Consider the following 15,294-nt stretch of genomic DNA (forward strand, 5'->3'; position numbering starts at 1 on the left):
AGTGTGGTGGAGGGGATGATGAATGTGTAGCCCCTTGAGCTTTCTAAGTGGAGGAGGCAAACAAGAGTGTACGTGAACTAAATTGAGCAGCCTACACTGACCTCACATAAAGTAATCTTGAAGAGGAGACTTCTAGTCCATCAATTTTGGGCTGTTGTTGAACTCAACTCCCAGAATATTACCGAATATACCATTTCAGCCCCACACTATGCTACATTGCAGGTTTTCCAAGCACTGATTTGAAATGAAGGAAAAAGAATGAAATGCTTTTGAATTATTACAGGATGCTGTATTTAATTCTTTATAACTACATTTGCAGAGCTTAAGAATAACATTACTTCACATTACACAAATAACTGAATTAATCTCACTTTAATAACCACCCTTGTTTAATGCCAGAGATTCAAAGCAAGAAATAGTTTGTCCTTCTGTCATTTTAATCAATTCTGACATGTAAACATTCACTGAAGTACTCTGCGGTTTCTGCTGGTTGTACGTTTCCAGAGGTGTTACAAATATTTTGAGGGTTTGGGATTATGAAATGTAATCATATGAAGCATTCTTGAGATAAGTAACGGTAAAGATATACAACCTCTCTTAAGCTAGCTGCTGCTTGTCATATTGATTTAAAGAAGTTGGAAACCATCAGCACTTTGTACACTTATTTGCTTCCAATATTTGCTAATGTTCTGTTCAGAGGCATAAGAGAGAAAAATAAGTTCTATTGTACAAATCACTAAAGTGCTAGATACATTTCCTCATTAAGTATAAAATGTCAGTAAATCTGAAACACGTAGAGGCCATTCAGTCCATCAAGCCCATTTTCTGAAAAGGTTCTGTTTTATCATTGCTTTCCCTCTCCATCTGATCCACTTTTTTATGGTACTATGGTTAAAAAGAGCTGTTGCAATCCACATGATTGCAATATAACACCCCATCCTCCGTTTCAACGAATACTGATTGAGCTCTCTTTTTAAGGAATCAAGTTATTTCCAGGCAGAGACTCTTCCACGTGTTCTTTATACTGTGCAAAAATAGATCGATCTTAGATGCTGGTTCTAGATTAATAAAAGTTGCATTGATATCCCCAACCATTTATACACTGAATAAGGTAAATAGTTAAATCAACCACCTCTGTAACTTGTACAAGTTTGCCGTTTGCAAAGCAATTTCTGAATTTCTCTCAGATGAGTCAAGTTGATTACTTCAGGCTCCCAGTACAAAAGGAGACACACAAATCTTCTTTCAGAAGAAAATGTCCCTGGGCAAACATGACCTAATTTTAAAAAAATGTACATTTTAATTGTTCACTGAACAGCACAGTCACCTGCTAAGGTTTTCTAACCCATGCAGTGCTGCGTAACATAGCAATTTTTCCCCATGAAGAGAGCTCCATTCTTTCTCAACCGTGAAATCCATTTTATACATCCGGTGACATAGCAAGTCTATGGTGTTCTTCTACCTGAGATTACAGTGAATATTGGCTCATGAATAATGCTGATGCACATGATTAAAATAAATTGAAAATAAAAGTATTCAGTGAAATATTTAGTCAGCACAAAGTGGCTTTTATTGTATATTTCTTGAGCACTTTTCAATTCATCTAACAAACATTTCCCCCTTTTTTTCCAGCTACCTCGCAGTCACTCAGTTTTCTCCTACACATGCTCGTAAGGCCTTCCCATGTTTTGATGAGCCAGTGTACAAAGCAACATTTAGCATCAGCGTCAAACACCAAGTGACGTACCTAGCATTGTCCAACATGCCTGTGGAGGCCACTATCTCTGAGGAAGAAGGATGGGTGACTGAGCGGTTTGAGCAAACACCTCAAATGTCCACTTACTACTTGGCCTGGGCGGTTTGCAACTTCACCTATAAGGAGACTGTTACCAATAGTGGTATAACTGTAAGTTCACTTTCTTTCCATTCAAAATAGTTTGTAATCAATAGTTTCAGCATATGATGCATAAATATCATACAATATTTTTGTTTATTGCTGCATTGAAGGTAAATGAGCATTGGTTATTGATAATTATGTTGTTGATAGGTACTGTGAACACACAGCTTGTCACCTGGCACCAGAATTTTTAATTCATTGCTTTTGATGTGCTTGCTTTTCATTTTAGATGATTGTTAATACTGGGTGATATTTGTTAACAGATTTTTCCATAAAGAAATCCACCCGGAGCCATAGCCCGATAAATGAAAAGTTTGTCGTTCAAGTTACCCCAATTCAAGGGATCCTGCTCCAAAATAGATTGAGTTGGAGTGACATTCTCATGAAGTGGTGCCATGGAGTAACAGATTTTTTAGTTGAGAAATACAGCAAAATTCATCACCATTTTTATATTATGTATTTTAAGGATCATAGCTTGTCTTGCCTAGATAAGACATTACTAGCTTCCAAAATTAAGACTGTATTTTAGAAGCCAAATTCTGAACCCTATGAAATACTAAGAAAATAGAATATTAGTTACTAGCTTAGAGCAATATACAGTTAATTTATTGTAGCAGATCGAGCTATTTCATCAAAATGTTTTCACTTAAGGATTGTTTTACCCTGAAAGAATGAATATGAATAATTCTTCCTGGGAGATGCTTGCACTGATCAGAGCAAGTGAAGGAAAGATGTACAATATTTGATTTGTACAGTGTAACCTACTTTGTCCCTCTAATTCAATCTGTTTGCTCCCATTTATCTTCTTCTGTAAGGTGTTCATTCCACATGCTTCCTTCTTGGCATCACTGTTGTTCTATGGTTGCCAGGAAATGACTCAAGTAGAGCTAGACTCAAGTAGAGCTAGACCAGCGCTATCAGTCGCTCCTCCCCATCCTCTGCTGAGTACGTTGACATACATAAGTTGTGATCAAATCTTTCAGTGGTCTTTTTGAACTACTTTTTAAGAAGAGGCTGTCAACAAAGAGTTACTTTACAGTGGGAAAAGGACTAATTTCAGAAATGTGTTTTGTGCTATTATTTGAGTTTATATTCACAAATTAGTGTAAGTTGCTCAGAATTGTGTGAAACATCACAAACTCTGCTTGCAATGAGCTGCTCTCTGAAGGAGAAATCTGATCAAGTCTCCTTGCTCATCCTTAATGGAATGCCCTGCTTCTGAGCACTGCCCTGATCAAGACCAGACTGAACTTGTCTGTATATGTTAGTTGGATCTGAGTGATAGTTAGCCCTGGGACTGAAACCAATGACTATTTGGTTGGGAGGCAAACATTGAACTACTCCAGGTACCTGGCTACTTATATAAGTACATTTCCAGTTGTTGGTTATGTTTTAATGGCATGTATTCAAAGCGGTAATATGGGAAGTACTACATTCTATACAGAATTTCAGGTAATTTCAGTGTTCTAGATATATCAATTATTATTATTATAACTTCTATCTGAGTCTAGATTTACTCTATTTTCTTAGTATTTCAGATGATTCAGAATTTGGCAACTTCTAAAACAGTCTTAATTTTGAAGCCTGTTTTCTGTAATTGTTTTTAAAAACTATGAAAAAGCCAACTTCAGATTGATTTCAATGATTTATTAATCCTGCGCATTCTGAAAGGCTAAGAAAATTGAGTCAATCTAGACCCAGGTGGGATTTAACCCCTAATATTTGGTAAGAGTTTTTTGTTTGTTTTGGATTGGATGATATTAATTGTTCCACAAATAATTCAAACATCACTTGTATGTGATGTCAAAATGGCATATCATATTTACCCCCTCCCTAAAAATGTTTGCCAAACATGGTTTTGATGAGAATGCGTTTATATCCTGAATTTCGGGAACAAAAAAACAGAAAATTGGAATTTTCATATTTACTAGAACCAAAATAGCAATAAAACTTACAAGTTTTAAGAAATAGCAGCATTGTACCTGAGAGACTGATGCTGGACTAAAAATTTCATCTTTTGATGGATGGACACAAAGATGCATCTTATGCATTCAGGAATATTAGAGACTCTAATGCAAATACCATCAGCTCAGACATTGAATTGCCGTATAGAAATCTGCTGACTTTTCTCTGAGTTAGCTACAGTACATGATTTAGGTTTGAGTGAATTTATTTTTAGCTGTGGTTTGTATTTTTGTCTTCTGGTCCCATTTATATAAATAGTTGGAGCGACACTGCAGCAGAGAATGTACATGAAAGCATTACAATGTGGGTATTTTCTTGGAAACTTATGAAAAATGCATTATATTTCCAACCCTGTCATATCTAACCTCAGTGATAATTGGAATTAATTTGGTTAGATGCAAGCTGAAATAGGTTCAGTAAATTCTGTGTCCATCTTGTGACTCACATTGACTCAATTTCTTTCCTCACTCATGCCAGGATTCTCTTGCATGGTATAAAATAGCAGGAGCTACACCTTGGTGAATTTACATTTTCCTTCTTCCTTCAAAGCACGTCTCAAGAACCCTCCTCTTTAACCATGCATTTGGCCACCCTCCTACTCCTACCCTCCCTGCCCTCAATTGACTAATGCCTCAAGGCAACCTGCTGCAAAACAGCTCACGGATCCCCCAAAGGTCCAACTGAGTACATTGGTATGTCTTGTGCAACTATGTAGTAGGTTACACTACACCCTTCTTTTTAAAATGGCAATGGGTTGTCAACCATTGTATCCAAAAGTACTTTTGGGTATTTTTCTTCCCCTTTCCTGAAAGATTTGCTTTGTAATAATAATAATCATAATAATCCTTGCATTTGATATAGCGCTTTTCATGTTTTCTAGACGTCTCAAAGCGATTCACAGAATATATTGTGAAGTGAATTGACAGTATATTTTTGTGGGCGAAACACGGTAGCCAATTGCACACAGCAGTGTCCCACAAACAATTGAGTGACCAAATTATTATTGTTTTTTATCTTGAGGGATTACTATCAGGTGTGTGGAGTAAGGAACTTGCCCAAGGTTTCGCCCTGCCGGGAATCGAAGCCAGGTCTCTTGCTTGCGAAGCGAGTGCCCTAACCACTGAGCTACAGGAGTGATTTTTGTATTCTGTTCACGAAAAAGGTTGTATACTGGTTCTGAATATGTAAAATGCAATGGCCAATACTGCACATATGTCCTGCTGGCATTAGTTCAAGATTTAGCCTGATAGACAGAACAGATTGTAATCTGACCTTTAGCCCTTGACTGAGTTTAGCTTCTGGGCTTGGCTCCTGTTCAAGCCCTAGTTTCTCTAGAGCAGCCTCAATTTGGTGAAGCAAACTGTGCAAGTTAAGGTCTCTTACATAGTAAGTTTGGTTAAAGTGTTAGTAAGTGATAAATGTCGTTTAAGTGGAGTCCATTGCATCCCTCCGCTGAGAGAGTTCATAGAAATTATGGTTCATAGAACATCCATTTGTTAACCAGGCGAGCAGAATGATCGTTAATTTGAAAGCCGGTTCTTTTTAACAACTGCTGAAAAATAGCTTGCAGGCTGAGAATGGATACTATTGTTGTCTTTTGATATGGGAAGCTGGCTACCACTTGGAATCAGTTGCTCCACACAAAATACAAGATAATAGTCCTTGCATTTGATATAGCACCTTAGCAGTTCATCAACACGTCTCAAAGCAGAGAATTTACCATAGAAAGTAGTCACTCAAGGCTGACATGTTCATTTGATGGCTGAGACAGGTCAGGCTGTATATTTATAGCATATGGACCCTGGAATAAGAAGATGTTGTGTGCCAATACTGCTTGCAGTTGTATCTTTACTTTGCCTACATGAACTTGCATCCTTCATGCTCATCCAGCCATTTCTACCACTCCTACAAAGGCAGAGTTTTTCTTCTAAACTTTTTTTTTGTCAACCAGGTGTCTGACACATGCGGAAACCCATCATCATGCTTAAGAGTATCCAAACAAAGCTGAGATTTCCATGAATCCTCACCCACACATGGAAATCCCAGAGAGAGATGGTTGGAATGGAATGCGCACTCTCTCAGCGGAGGGATGCATTTTGCTTACCTAATTCCAAAAATATTAGGCGCCGATTGGCAAGAGCCAAGGCTTGGGGACTCCAAAGTGTGCGTTGGGGGCACTGCTGGAGTCTAACCAGCTAAAACTGCATAGCTGGCGATTGATATTGCTGTCTAGCAAGCCTTCTCAGTGCTTGTCCAGCTATGACCACCCTACCCCGTTAGGGCTTTGGCTTGTAGGGTTAACAGGAACTGAATGGGATGATTCCCTGCCCCGAGTGACTGATCTGCCCTTCCAGGTCCAGCTGATGAGCCAGGCTGGCTGTACTGTCATCAGCAGTGCCCTGGAATACTATGGAGCCGCTTGGCTCAGGAACCGAATTACCGAGACCACCGCAGAAGACTAGCTCGATTCTGATATTCCATTACGAGGCATGTCACCTTGGAGCCAGTTCAGCTTCAAGGAGACCCCAATTACCTCCACCCAAGGAGGATAGTCACAAGTTGGGCGTTCAACATCTGACCAATAATAACGAGTTTGAGCCATCACTAGCATGCAAGGTTCCTGATGGGTGAGAGCATTGCCACTGTCTTCCTGTTTGCAGCTCGGGCAAACATCCTTTCCGTTCGAGCGATGGTTCCACCAATTGGAGGTGCGTAATTTAAGCAGTAGCATCTCAGAGCACTTAATAGTGGCAGAGCTTTAGGTGACAATAGGCACGGTCTAAGAAGAAGGTTTTCAGTTATGATCTAAAATGCAATTGTGATATTATTATTATTGCTGTGAAATGCTGCAAAATTCACTCAATCTTTTACATTTGACTGACAGTTAATACCAACATCAAAGTATGTGTTGTCCACTTCAGCTCCCATAGAGCATGTAAGAATAGTGCCCTGGCAACCCTCTGGATATTTCCCATGACACAAACACTCATATCTTATTATGCACTATGGCTATTCCCCGGGACTGGCAGAACAAAAATGTTTTTGATGTCTGAACCTGGAATGATGCCAATATTGCCTTTTCACTTCCCAGTCTCAGCCTCTCATTTTTACTCAGCCCAACTTTATAAATACAGAGGTTTATAGCTTGTGGCCACCCCATCATACTATTCTCCTATTGTCTTGAAGCCCTAAACTGCTGACACGATGTTCCAGTGCAAAGTGTCAACAAAACAATAAAGATACTTTGACCTCAAAAGGGTTTGTTCTTTTAACTCATCAGACAGCCAGTTGCAAAATAACTCAATACTTAACCTAGATTCTCTATGAATTCCTTTGTACTTTACGCCTGAAATTTCACCTACTCTTAGCCTGTGAGATCATTTTGTCTTAAAATTTAAGATTGTGCAGAATTGTGAAAAATTGTCAAATTGAATTCTGAATTGAAATTCAGTCTGAATTGAAGGATTTTTACCCCAATCTTAAATTTTAGGACAAAATGGTCTTACAGAGAATCACTGAGAGTAGGTGAGATTTCAGGTCTAATTTGTTGGATTGCTACATGCAGACTAGATGTAAGTGTGCAAATCTTGCTGCTGAAAAGAAATTGTTCTGGAGGTGGGGGGGGAGGGGATTTGGACTTCTGGTTCTCATCACTTTGCAGTGTGTGGGGGAGGAAGGAGGGATTTGAAAGTGCTGGAGCTGTGAACATAAAAGAGCATGTCATGTAATACTCAATCCATTTTCTATGGCATATAAGTCCAGATGAAACCAATAGTACGTTGGAAAGTCAATATATTCATAGTTTTCTTTAGATAATAGGGTAGCTTCATGACTTTTTGGTCACCCTGGAAAAGAAAGGAAGAAAGAAAGCTTGAATCACTTTCTGAAACAAGGCGATGGATTTGAACAGCAATTTTGCTTTTTTTTACAATTTATCATCTTTTACATGGCCCCTGAGGGTCACTTGGTGAGATTTCCCTGGTTCTGCCTTGTCAATATACAGGGTAAAAAATAGGACAGATGATGTGATAATTATCCCTGGTGATAATTTTTATATTGTTGGAATTTCTATTTCTGGTGGTGCAACATCTGATGAGGATTGACATTGAACCCCCTCACCTCTCAAGCCCCCTCGCACCCTATTCCCCCTCTATCCCTACCCCTGGGCCCCCAAGTGTCAGAATAGTGGCCTTTGGACTTGTAGCCTGAGACACAGCATTTCAGTGATTCTGTTTGTGAAATACTGACTTTACTCATCTTTTACACATGTATTTTTACCTTGGATGATTTTGAGCTTACATGGACCTAATGATTTGGTGTCACTCAATGTCACATCACTTAGTTAAGTACATTTTTTTAGCACGAAAGAGTACAGACTCATTTATTAGTACTGGTGCTAAAGGCATCACTAACAGTGACAGGAAAGTCAGAAACAATGCATCCAAAAGAGTCAGGTATTACATTCACAAAATCTGATTCTCCCTTAAATCGCTAAGAAACACAAAAATAATTTAAAGAAAAAATAATCTGTGGGAGTTTTGTCAAGCTCGCTCAAAACCTTTGTTTATTCTGAAAAATTTTGGTTGTGTGGAGATGAAAGTAAGTTTATTCTGACTTTATCTCTGGACTATTTTCCTGATGCTGAGAGAAAGGGAAATCATATTGTCTGGTGCTTGAGGTGAGGTTTTGCTAGTCTGTGTTTTTTTGACGCCTCTGATGATGGTGGGTGATAGAAGGAGCAATTCAAATCTGAGACAAAACTGGAATTTGTGGTGATGCTCAGGAAGCTTGATTTTCTCTGGTTTGCACACCTACTGCACCCTGATTTATATATGTTGTTCAAATGCCAATGTGAACCTCCCGACTGATTGATGAACAGTTGGCATGTATGTAAATGAAGCAGGCAGGCAAGTGATTTTCAAGCACTATTGGAGCTGCGCTAGCCGTCTTACTGTGAGTCAGAGAATCGAACGTGTTTTCAATAGTCTTAAACCATCTTGTTAGAGTCAGTGATCATTTCAGAGATGATTTTTTTTGCAAGTTCTGCAGTTTCTAATGGTTACTTTTGTATCTGATGCAGTGTAGTATCATTGTGCTCTTGTTACAGTTGCCATTGTGCGTAGGAGGCTAATTTAGCTTAACATACATGCTCATGATGTTAGTTGTAGTGATCTAATACCAGCTACCGCAGCTCCTAAAGAACAAAGATTATTCATCTTTAGTAGCAAAATAGAACTAAGACCCAGAGTTCAGAATGAATGATCTGATTATAGAAGACAAGCATATGAAACTGTCTTATAGCATCTTCTGGTATAAAGTTTGACAATAATGTGGAAATTAACAGAATGATATTTCTTTAGTTGACATGTAGCCTTTCTAATGGCATTCAGCTTTTGACAACACTTTAACCCATGAATCTGAAAAATGTATTACTGACAAAACATCCAAATAAAAAAATCCCTTATTGTAGAGGATTTCTTGTATGAAATGTTATTACCAATGGACAATTTTAATTTGGATAACCACTGTCATTATCACTGAAGCCCAATGTTATAATGTCATCTGGTTTTGTTTAAGAGTGAATAGTTGTCTCCCTCAATTGTTGTATTGACTGTGTACAAAGCAGATTGTTTAAGGTCAAATGTATTGTTATTTCCACTGTTCAATCGAAAATTATTGCTATATGTTTAAACTTTCGATCAATTTCACATCTTTGTCTTTTCATCAATGCACTCATCTCATAGACAAAAAAGTCTACTGTTTAAACTGGCTAGAAAGTACTGAGTCACAATCACACCAGACTTAACCAGATAGCGTACAATTGCAAGGACTTTGTGTAAAAAAAGAAGTTCTGCGGCTTTTCTCTGGAGTATGTTTATATGCATAATTCAACCTGGTGAATGAATAGCTGATGAATGAATTCACCTATATTAACATTGGTTTAGATTTGAACATTCTTGGAGTCTGGCTGTTCAAAATAATTTTACTGACTCATTTTCTTTTTCCAAGGTGCGGTTATATGCTAGATCTGATGCTATTGAAAGAGGTTCTGGAGATTATGCTTTAAATATAACAAAACGACTTCTGGAATTTTATGAAGGTTACTTTAATGTCAGCTATTCTTTACCGAAATTAGGTAAGTTGTACAGTTGAAAAATCCACTTTATTTTATTTTTATAGAAATAAAATAAGCATAGATGTTATTTAAAGCTGCAACCTTGATTTTAAAATGTCCGGTTAAATGTTATTTACTTGTTGGACATATGATGCAGTGATGCACAGTACACTGAAATTTGACATTGTATCTGAGAAATGTTACCACAATTGTTGCATGTCATCGTGAGTAAAATGATAGAGTTCTTCCTTTGCGAATGAAGATAGTTTTCCTTTAAATCAATAACATAGTGACAATGATTATTTATTTGATAGTACTTCAGTATGATTAACCCTCCACATCTTACAAGGTAAAACACTAGGCCACATTAAGATGAAGGTTACAGATTCAATTGCTTGCTTATCTCAGCTAGAGCAACAATTGGATACTACAATTGACCTCTGAGTCCCAGGGTTAGGGAATATCAGTAATGATTCACATTCTTGATGCTACCCAGAAGGTGTGTATAGAAATGTTGGGAGCTATAGGATCAGGGTTGGCTCTGGTGTCCCCTAAGGTCAATTAACCTACTGACACTCACTGTCAAAATCCATATCTATATGATGGTTACTTGTGGTGTGAGGAAACAGAACAACAGATGTCTCTGGAACTGTACAAAAAATGAAGAAATAATACATGTTCCATCGAATATTGGAGAAGGAAAGTTGGTGGAGAGAAAATAAATCAGTGCAATAAATCATACCTCAAATTTATGCGATTTATATACTGTTTAACAGGAATTTCATTCATTGATTTGCACATTGAAAAAAAAGCAACTAATATCTTTTCTAATATCATTAAGAGTAAAGCCACAAATTAGCTTACTGTGTCATCAGTGAAGCAGAACAACAGTGTGATATAACACGTGTATACAAACTCTTGTATATTATTCAGTCAAGCTTCTCATCGGGGCTGAAAGTACAATATTCACCAATTGGAAGTGACTTCCAGTTCGTAAATATAGATTGCAAAGTTCAAACTGACAGCGTTCAGAAAAAGGCCAGCCAGAAAAACAGTTTTGCCGTTTGTTGGCTAAGAGAGCTTGATATTATCATCAGACACAAAGCAGAACGCTTCTTTCTTTTCCCAGTAATTATTGATAACAAAGATGCATGCGCATGTACACATGCATTTAGGCAGCCATTTGTTTCTTTCATAGAACTGTTCTTTGACAGCATTATGATTTCAGTGCTTTCTTCGCCAGCATTAAGATGTCAACAATAATGTTTTTCTGAAGTGTTAACAGCTGAAGTGTACCATTAGGATAACATGTGGTAACTATTTCTTGTTGTGGATAAACAAAGAAAAATTATTAGAGAGTGAGGTTCAGTCACAAATACAGGACAATCATGTGGCACTAATTCTCTGATTGTCAGTAAATTTATCGACCTGAACACTGTCACTTGGACTGTGATTTTTCCTTTTTAACCTCTTGTCGTCGGGTTTGTTGTCGTTGAGCTAAAATGCATTCACTCCACAATAATAATATAATAATAATCTTGCATTTGATATAGCACCTTATTACATGGTTGAGACATATCAAAGAGCTTCACAGGACTTTTACTGAGATGTTGGTAAATATACAAGTGATGGTAAAATCGGTCATTGATGTCCTTAGAGAGGAGACATTACAAATAATAAAATATTTAGGGGCGGCAAATATTTTACGTTACATGTTTACAGAATAAATAACACTGCTGAAAGCTATCAAATTGTATAATCTCCTTCTACCCTGCACCTCTCTTAATACCAATCCCCAACTGGAGTGAAAACCCTTGACTGTCCAATACCTTGGGACATTCATAAATGTAATTGTAGTTGTTGAAGTTTCTGTGTAAACCCAATGGGGCAAATATACACTAGGTATTGCCTAACAATCGATGTTCAAAGTGAGAGTAAACAATATATTCTGATGGGAAAGTTCAGTTGAACATTTGAATGTCTAATACATGTGTAATTAAAATCTACAGATAGATTAATGTCCTGTTTCCATTTCCCCCAGTGTTTTTTTCTAAAAGGCATGACATTCCTTGATAGCTTAAGTGATGATTTAGGACAAATTCACAGGCTAGAATCTGAGTTCATTGTACATGCCACTTAACTGTTAAAGAGGCATTGTCATTCATTTTCCAAGTGGGCTGAGTTGCTGATACAGGCAGAAACCTCTGTCTTAAAAAGTTCTGTTGGGTCAATGGTGGGGGCAACTCATTTTTGTAGAGCTTTTTTTTGCTTAACTCCATTCACTAGCGACAATTTTCGAAAAGGTTATACCACTTGTCTGAAATCTCTGAGGGCAATATAATGGAGTGATATTTGTCGTGCTTCATACACATTCAATATTATAATGAATTTGTATGAAAGACTGCAAGTATCATCTGAATATCTTGTAAAGACATCATCCATCACGTAGAAAATGTCTGAATGACTCAAATCAGATCATTAGTTAATGCCATCAAATAAGTGCAATGCTGCAAACATCATGAAGTGACCATTTTCTCCACTGATTTTATTATTAAATATATTTGGTTATATATGTTATTTGAACTACATGAACTATAATGATGATAATAATTCCTGCATTTGAAATTGTGCCTTTTACATTGGGAGGCATTTCAAAGCTTATTATAGGATTTTCTGTAAAGTGTAGTAACTGCATATTTTATAGGCGAACACAGCAGCCAAATTGCACACAATAACCTCCCACAAACAGCCTTGAAGCGAATGGCCAATGTTATCTGGGGGATTGTTTTCCAGGACACTGATAGAAATTCACTTCTCTTTTCGAAGAGTGCAATGAGATATTTAATGTCCACCTGAACAAATAAACAGATACTGTAGTATGATATCAGTCTCTCATCAATTCTGCTTGTTTTCTTCTTGTCTGCTTTGGAGTGTATAATTCTTTAGCCCTGCAAAAGATTTCACTTGTGTTATTCTGTCATTGGTGAATTTCTATGGGCCTTTGGACTTCTGTCAGTTGTTGTAAGACAAACCTAATTAAACTTGCTGACAGGTTACAGGCACTATATGCAACATGCTTCTGTGTCGATGGATTGGAATCTAACATATACAATTATTTCAGCTAAATTTTGCTGTTGGTTAATTCATTCATTAATTGTTGGGTGCCAGTAGGAGCGTCAATTTCAGATGTCTTAATTAGAGTTATTGTGTTAATTTCCCCCCAAATGAATCCAGCTGCAGAACGGGTTGCTTTGGATCATATCACATTAGTGGGAACATGAAGCACTGGGAGGGATGCCAAATAGAAAGATGAATCTTCAGGCAATGACAATAATGAAAACAGCTATTGAATCTAAATAACATGAACCCATTTGTTTACCTGCGGCTTTTTTCCCTTCAATTTCATTCCTTACTTGTTTTGCTGCACTTAAATTTTGCCTGTTTACTGTTCAAGGAATTGGGTCGTTGATTCTTTCCTGGTCAACTCTGCTTTTCAGCCCACTGGAAATAAATATATTGGAGCAATACTGGGTGACCTGATCTTTGCTCACTAAGGTGTTGTATCCACTAGGTCCATCATTACTATTGTATGGTGACGTTCAACAGGACATACATAGAAGAATGTGAGGTCATCTGACTTCATGTTCTGCCACTGTAATGAACACATTGTGGTAACCATGCACTGATTCAATTCTATCAACCCAAAAACCTTCTTTGCCTTAACTTTGAATCCAAACCCATGGTGTAGGTCATCAGAGATTCAATCCACAGTAGTTAGGTTAGAAAAGATGAAAGAACCTATAGAAAAAGTACAAGTGTGGAGTAAAATAATGGCACAGACTAATTGAACCAAATCGATAAAAAAAAGCCAAGTTTTATTCCACATCATTCTATGTAATTAAACGCAAAAAATAAATTTAAAAAGGGACTGAAAGGAAAATTGATCAGTGTAGCTAAAGTTTTTAATTTTTTATATTTGTTTTAGTAGTTCTGGGTTAATATTACAGTAATAACATTTTCTCTTTGTTTGAGACACTTTATTCCTGTAATATTAATGTTTAGTTCAGGATTGCAGTCTGCAGACTGGAAATTCACAGAAGCGGTTGGTCTGGGGTTGAAGAGCTTCCGTAGACCTACCAGCAGCTTAATGGTTACCAACAATTTCACAATAGTGCATGCACAATAAAAATAGGTGCAAGAGGGATTAAATAGTTATTTAACAAATAATTCCATTTTATTTGGTGAAGAATTCCAGAAAGCTATTGCTTTCCTGATTCTTTACTGACATTAAAATCCTGGCTTTAGCAATATGATTCTTGTCTTAAAATGTCAGATTGTACAGAACTTTGGCAAATTCTTCATTTCAATCTTGAGCAATCTTCCTGCAGTTTTTAAGAACTATAGAATACCAGATCCTAAATTAAGATTGAAATTGTTTAGGTTTGAAATATAACACTTGTTTGTGTAATTCCCTATTATTTCATCTGCTTGATGAAAGCACTAAAACTCCTGACCTTTTCAGTTCACATGGGGCCAACTTTCAGACTTAGCAGCTGGCAAAGAAAAAGATGAAACCAAACATAGTTCTGTTCTCTTTTCAATCCTGTAACTAAAACATAGTGTAAAAATTATGTTCAGAAAATCTTTAGTCTGTAAATAAAATGAAACTGGGATGAAAACAGAGGCCAGTTGCATTTCTGATGACTACTTAGTACATCTCATATATTTTCAGTGCTCCTTTTGGAAGCGAGAAAACTCATTTGCGTTGCTTGGTAACAGGATTGGTTTGAAAAGTAATGTGTTGGAATTTTTTTGAAAACATTTTTTTTCATAATTTGGATGAGCTACGGGGCAGAATAAAATTAGCTGATTAACTTGTTTACAGTCTGTGAAAAGATAACCCATTCATGCTTGGAGCACTCACTTTATTTATTCAGAATTGCCCATTTGAAATTTGCAATACAATATGTTTACTCTATGCTATGTTCCTTGCCTGCTGGTATACATCTCTAATTATCGTTTGTAAGTTAAGGACTTCAGGAGAGGAGAAGGAAGAAAAGTGGAGGTTAAGTATTGGGTATCATGAATGGGATTTTGAAGCACTGAAGATTTACTTCCATCAGTATAAATTGGGCAGAAATTATTCTCCTAGTTAAGATATGCTTCAAAACAAAGCGATAACCTTTTGATGTATAATGAATTGCAATACATTGTTATACAGTACATTGTCTTTCACTTCTAATCTTGCAACACCTGTACAGCTCTAACAATCTAGGATCAACAATAAAGCAGCCGCCTTATCTGGTGCTCTTCAAAA

General features: G+C 37.1%; 1 protein-coding gene across 1 annotated transcript in view; it reads left to right on the forward strand.

Moving 5' to 3' along the window:
• The window catches only part of LOC103185331 (thyrotropin-releasing hormone-degrading ectoenzyme), a 54,088-nt gene that overhangs the window by 8,213 nt on the left and 30,581 nt on the right, over window positions 1-15,294 (forward strand). The window contains exons 2-3 of the mRNA XM_042335971.1: window positions 1,633-1,906; window positions 9,872-9,998. Of these exons, the coding sequence (XP_042191905.1) occupies window positions 1,633-1,906; window positions 9,872-9,998 (401 nt within the window). The remainder of the gene's footprint in view (window positions 1-1,632; window positions 1,907-9,871; window positions 9,999-15,294) is intronic.

The sequence above is a fragment of the Callorhinchus milii genome, unplaced genomic scaffold, assembly GCF_018977255.1.
Source record: "Callorhinchus milii isolate IMCB2004 unplaced genomic scaffold, IMCB_Cmil_1.0 Scaffold5, whole genome shotgun sequence".
Lineage (NCBI taxonomy): Eukaryota > Metazoa > Chordata > Chondrichthyes > Chimaeriformes > Callorhinchidae > Callorhinchus > Callorhinchus milii.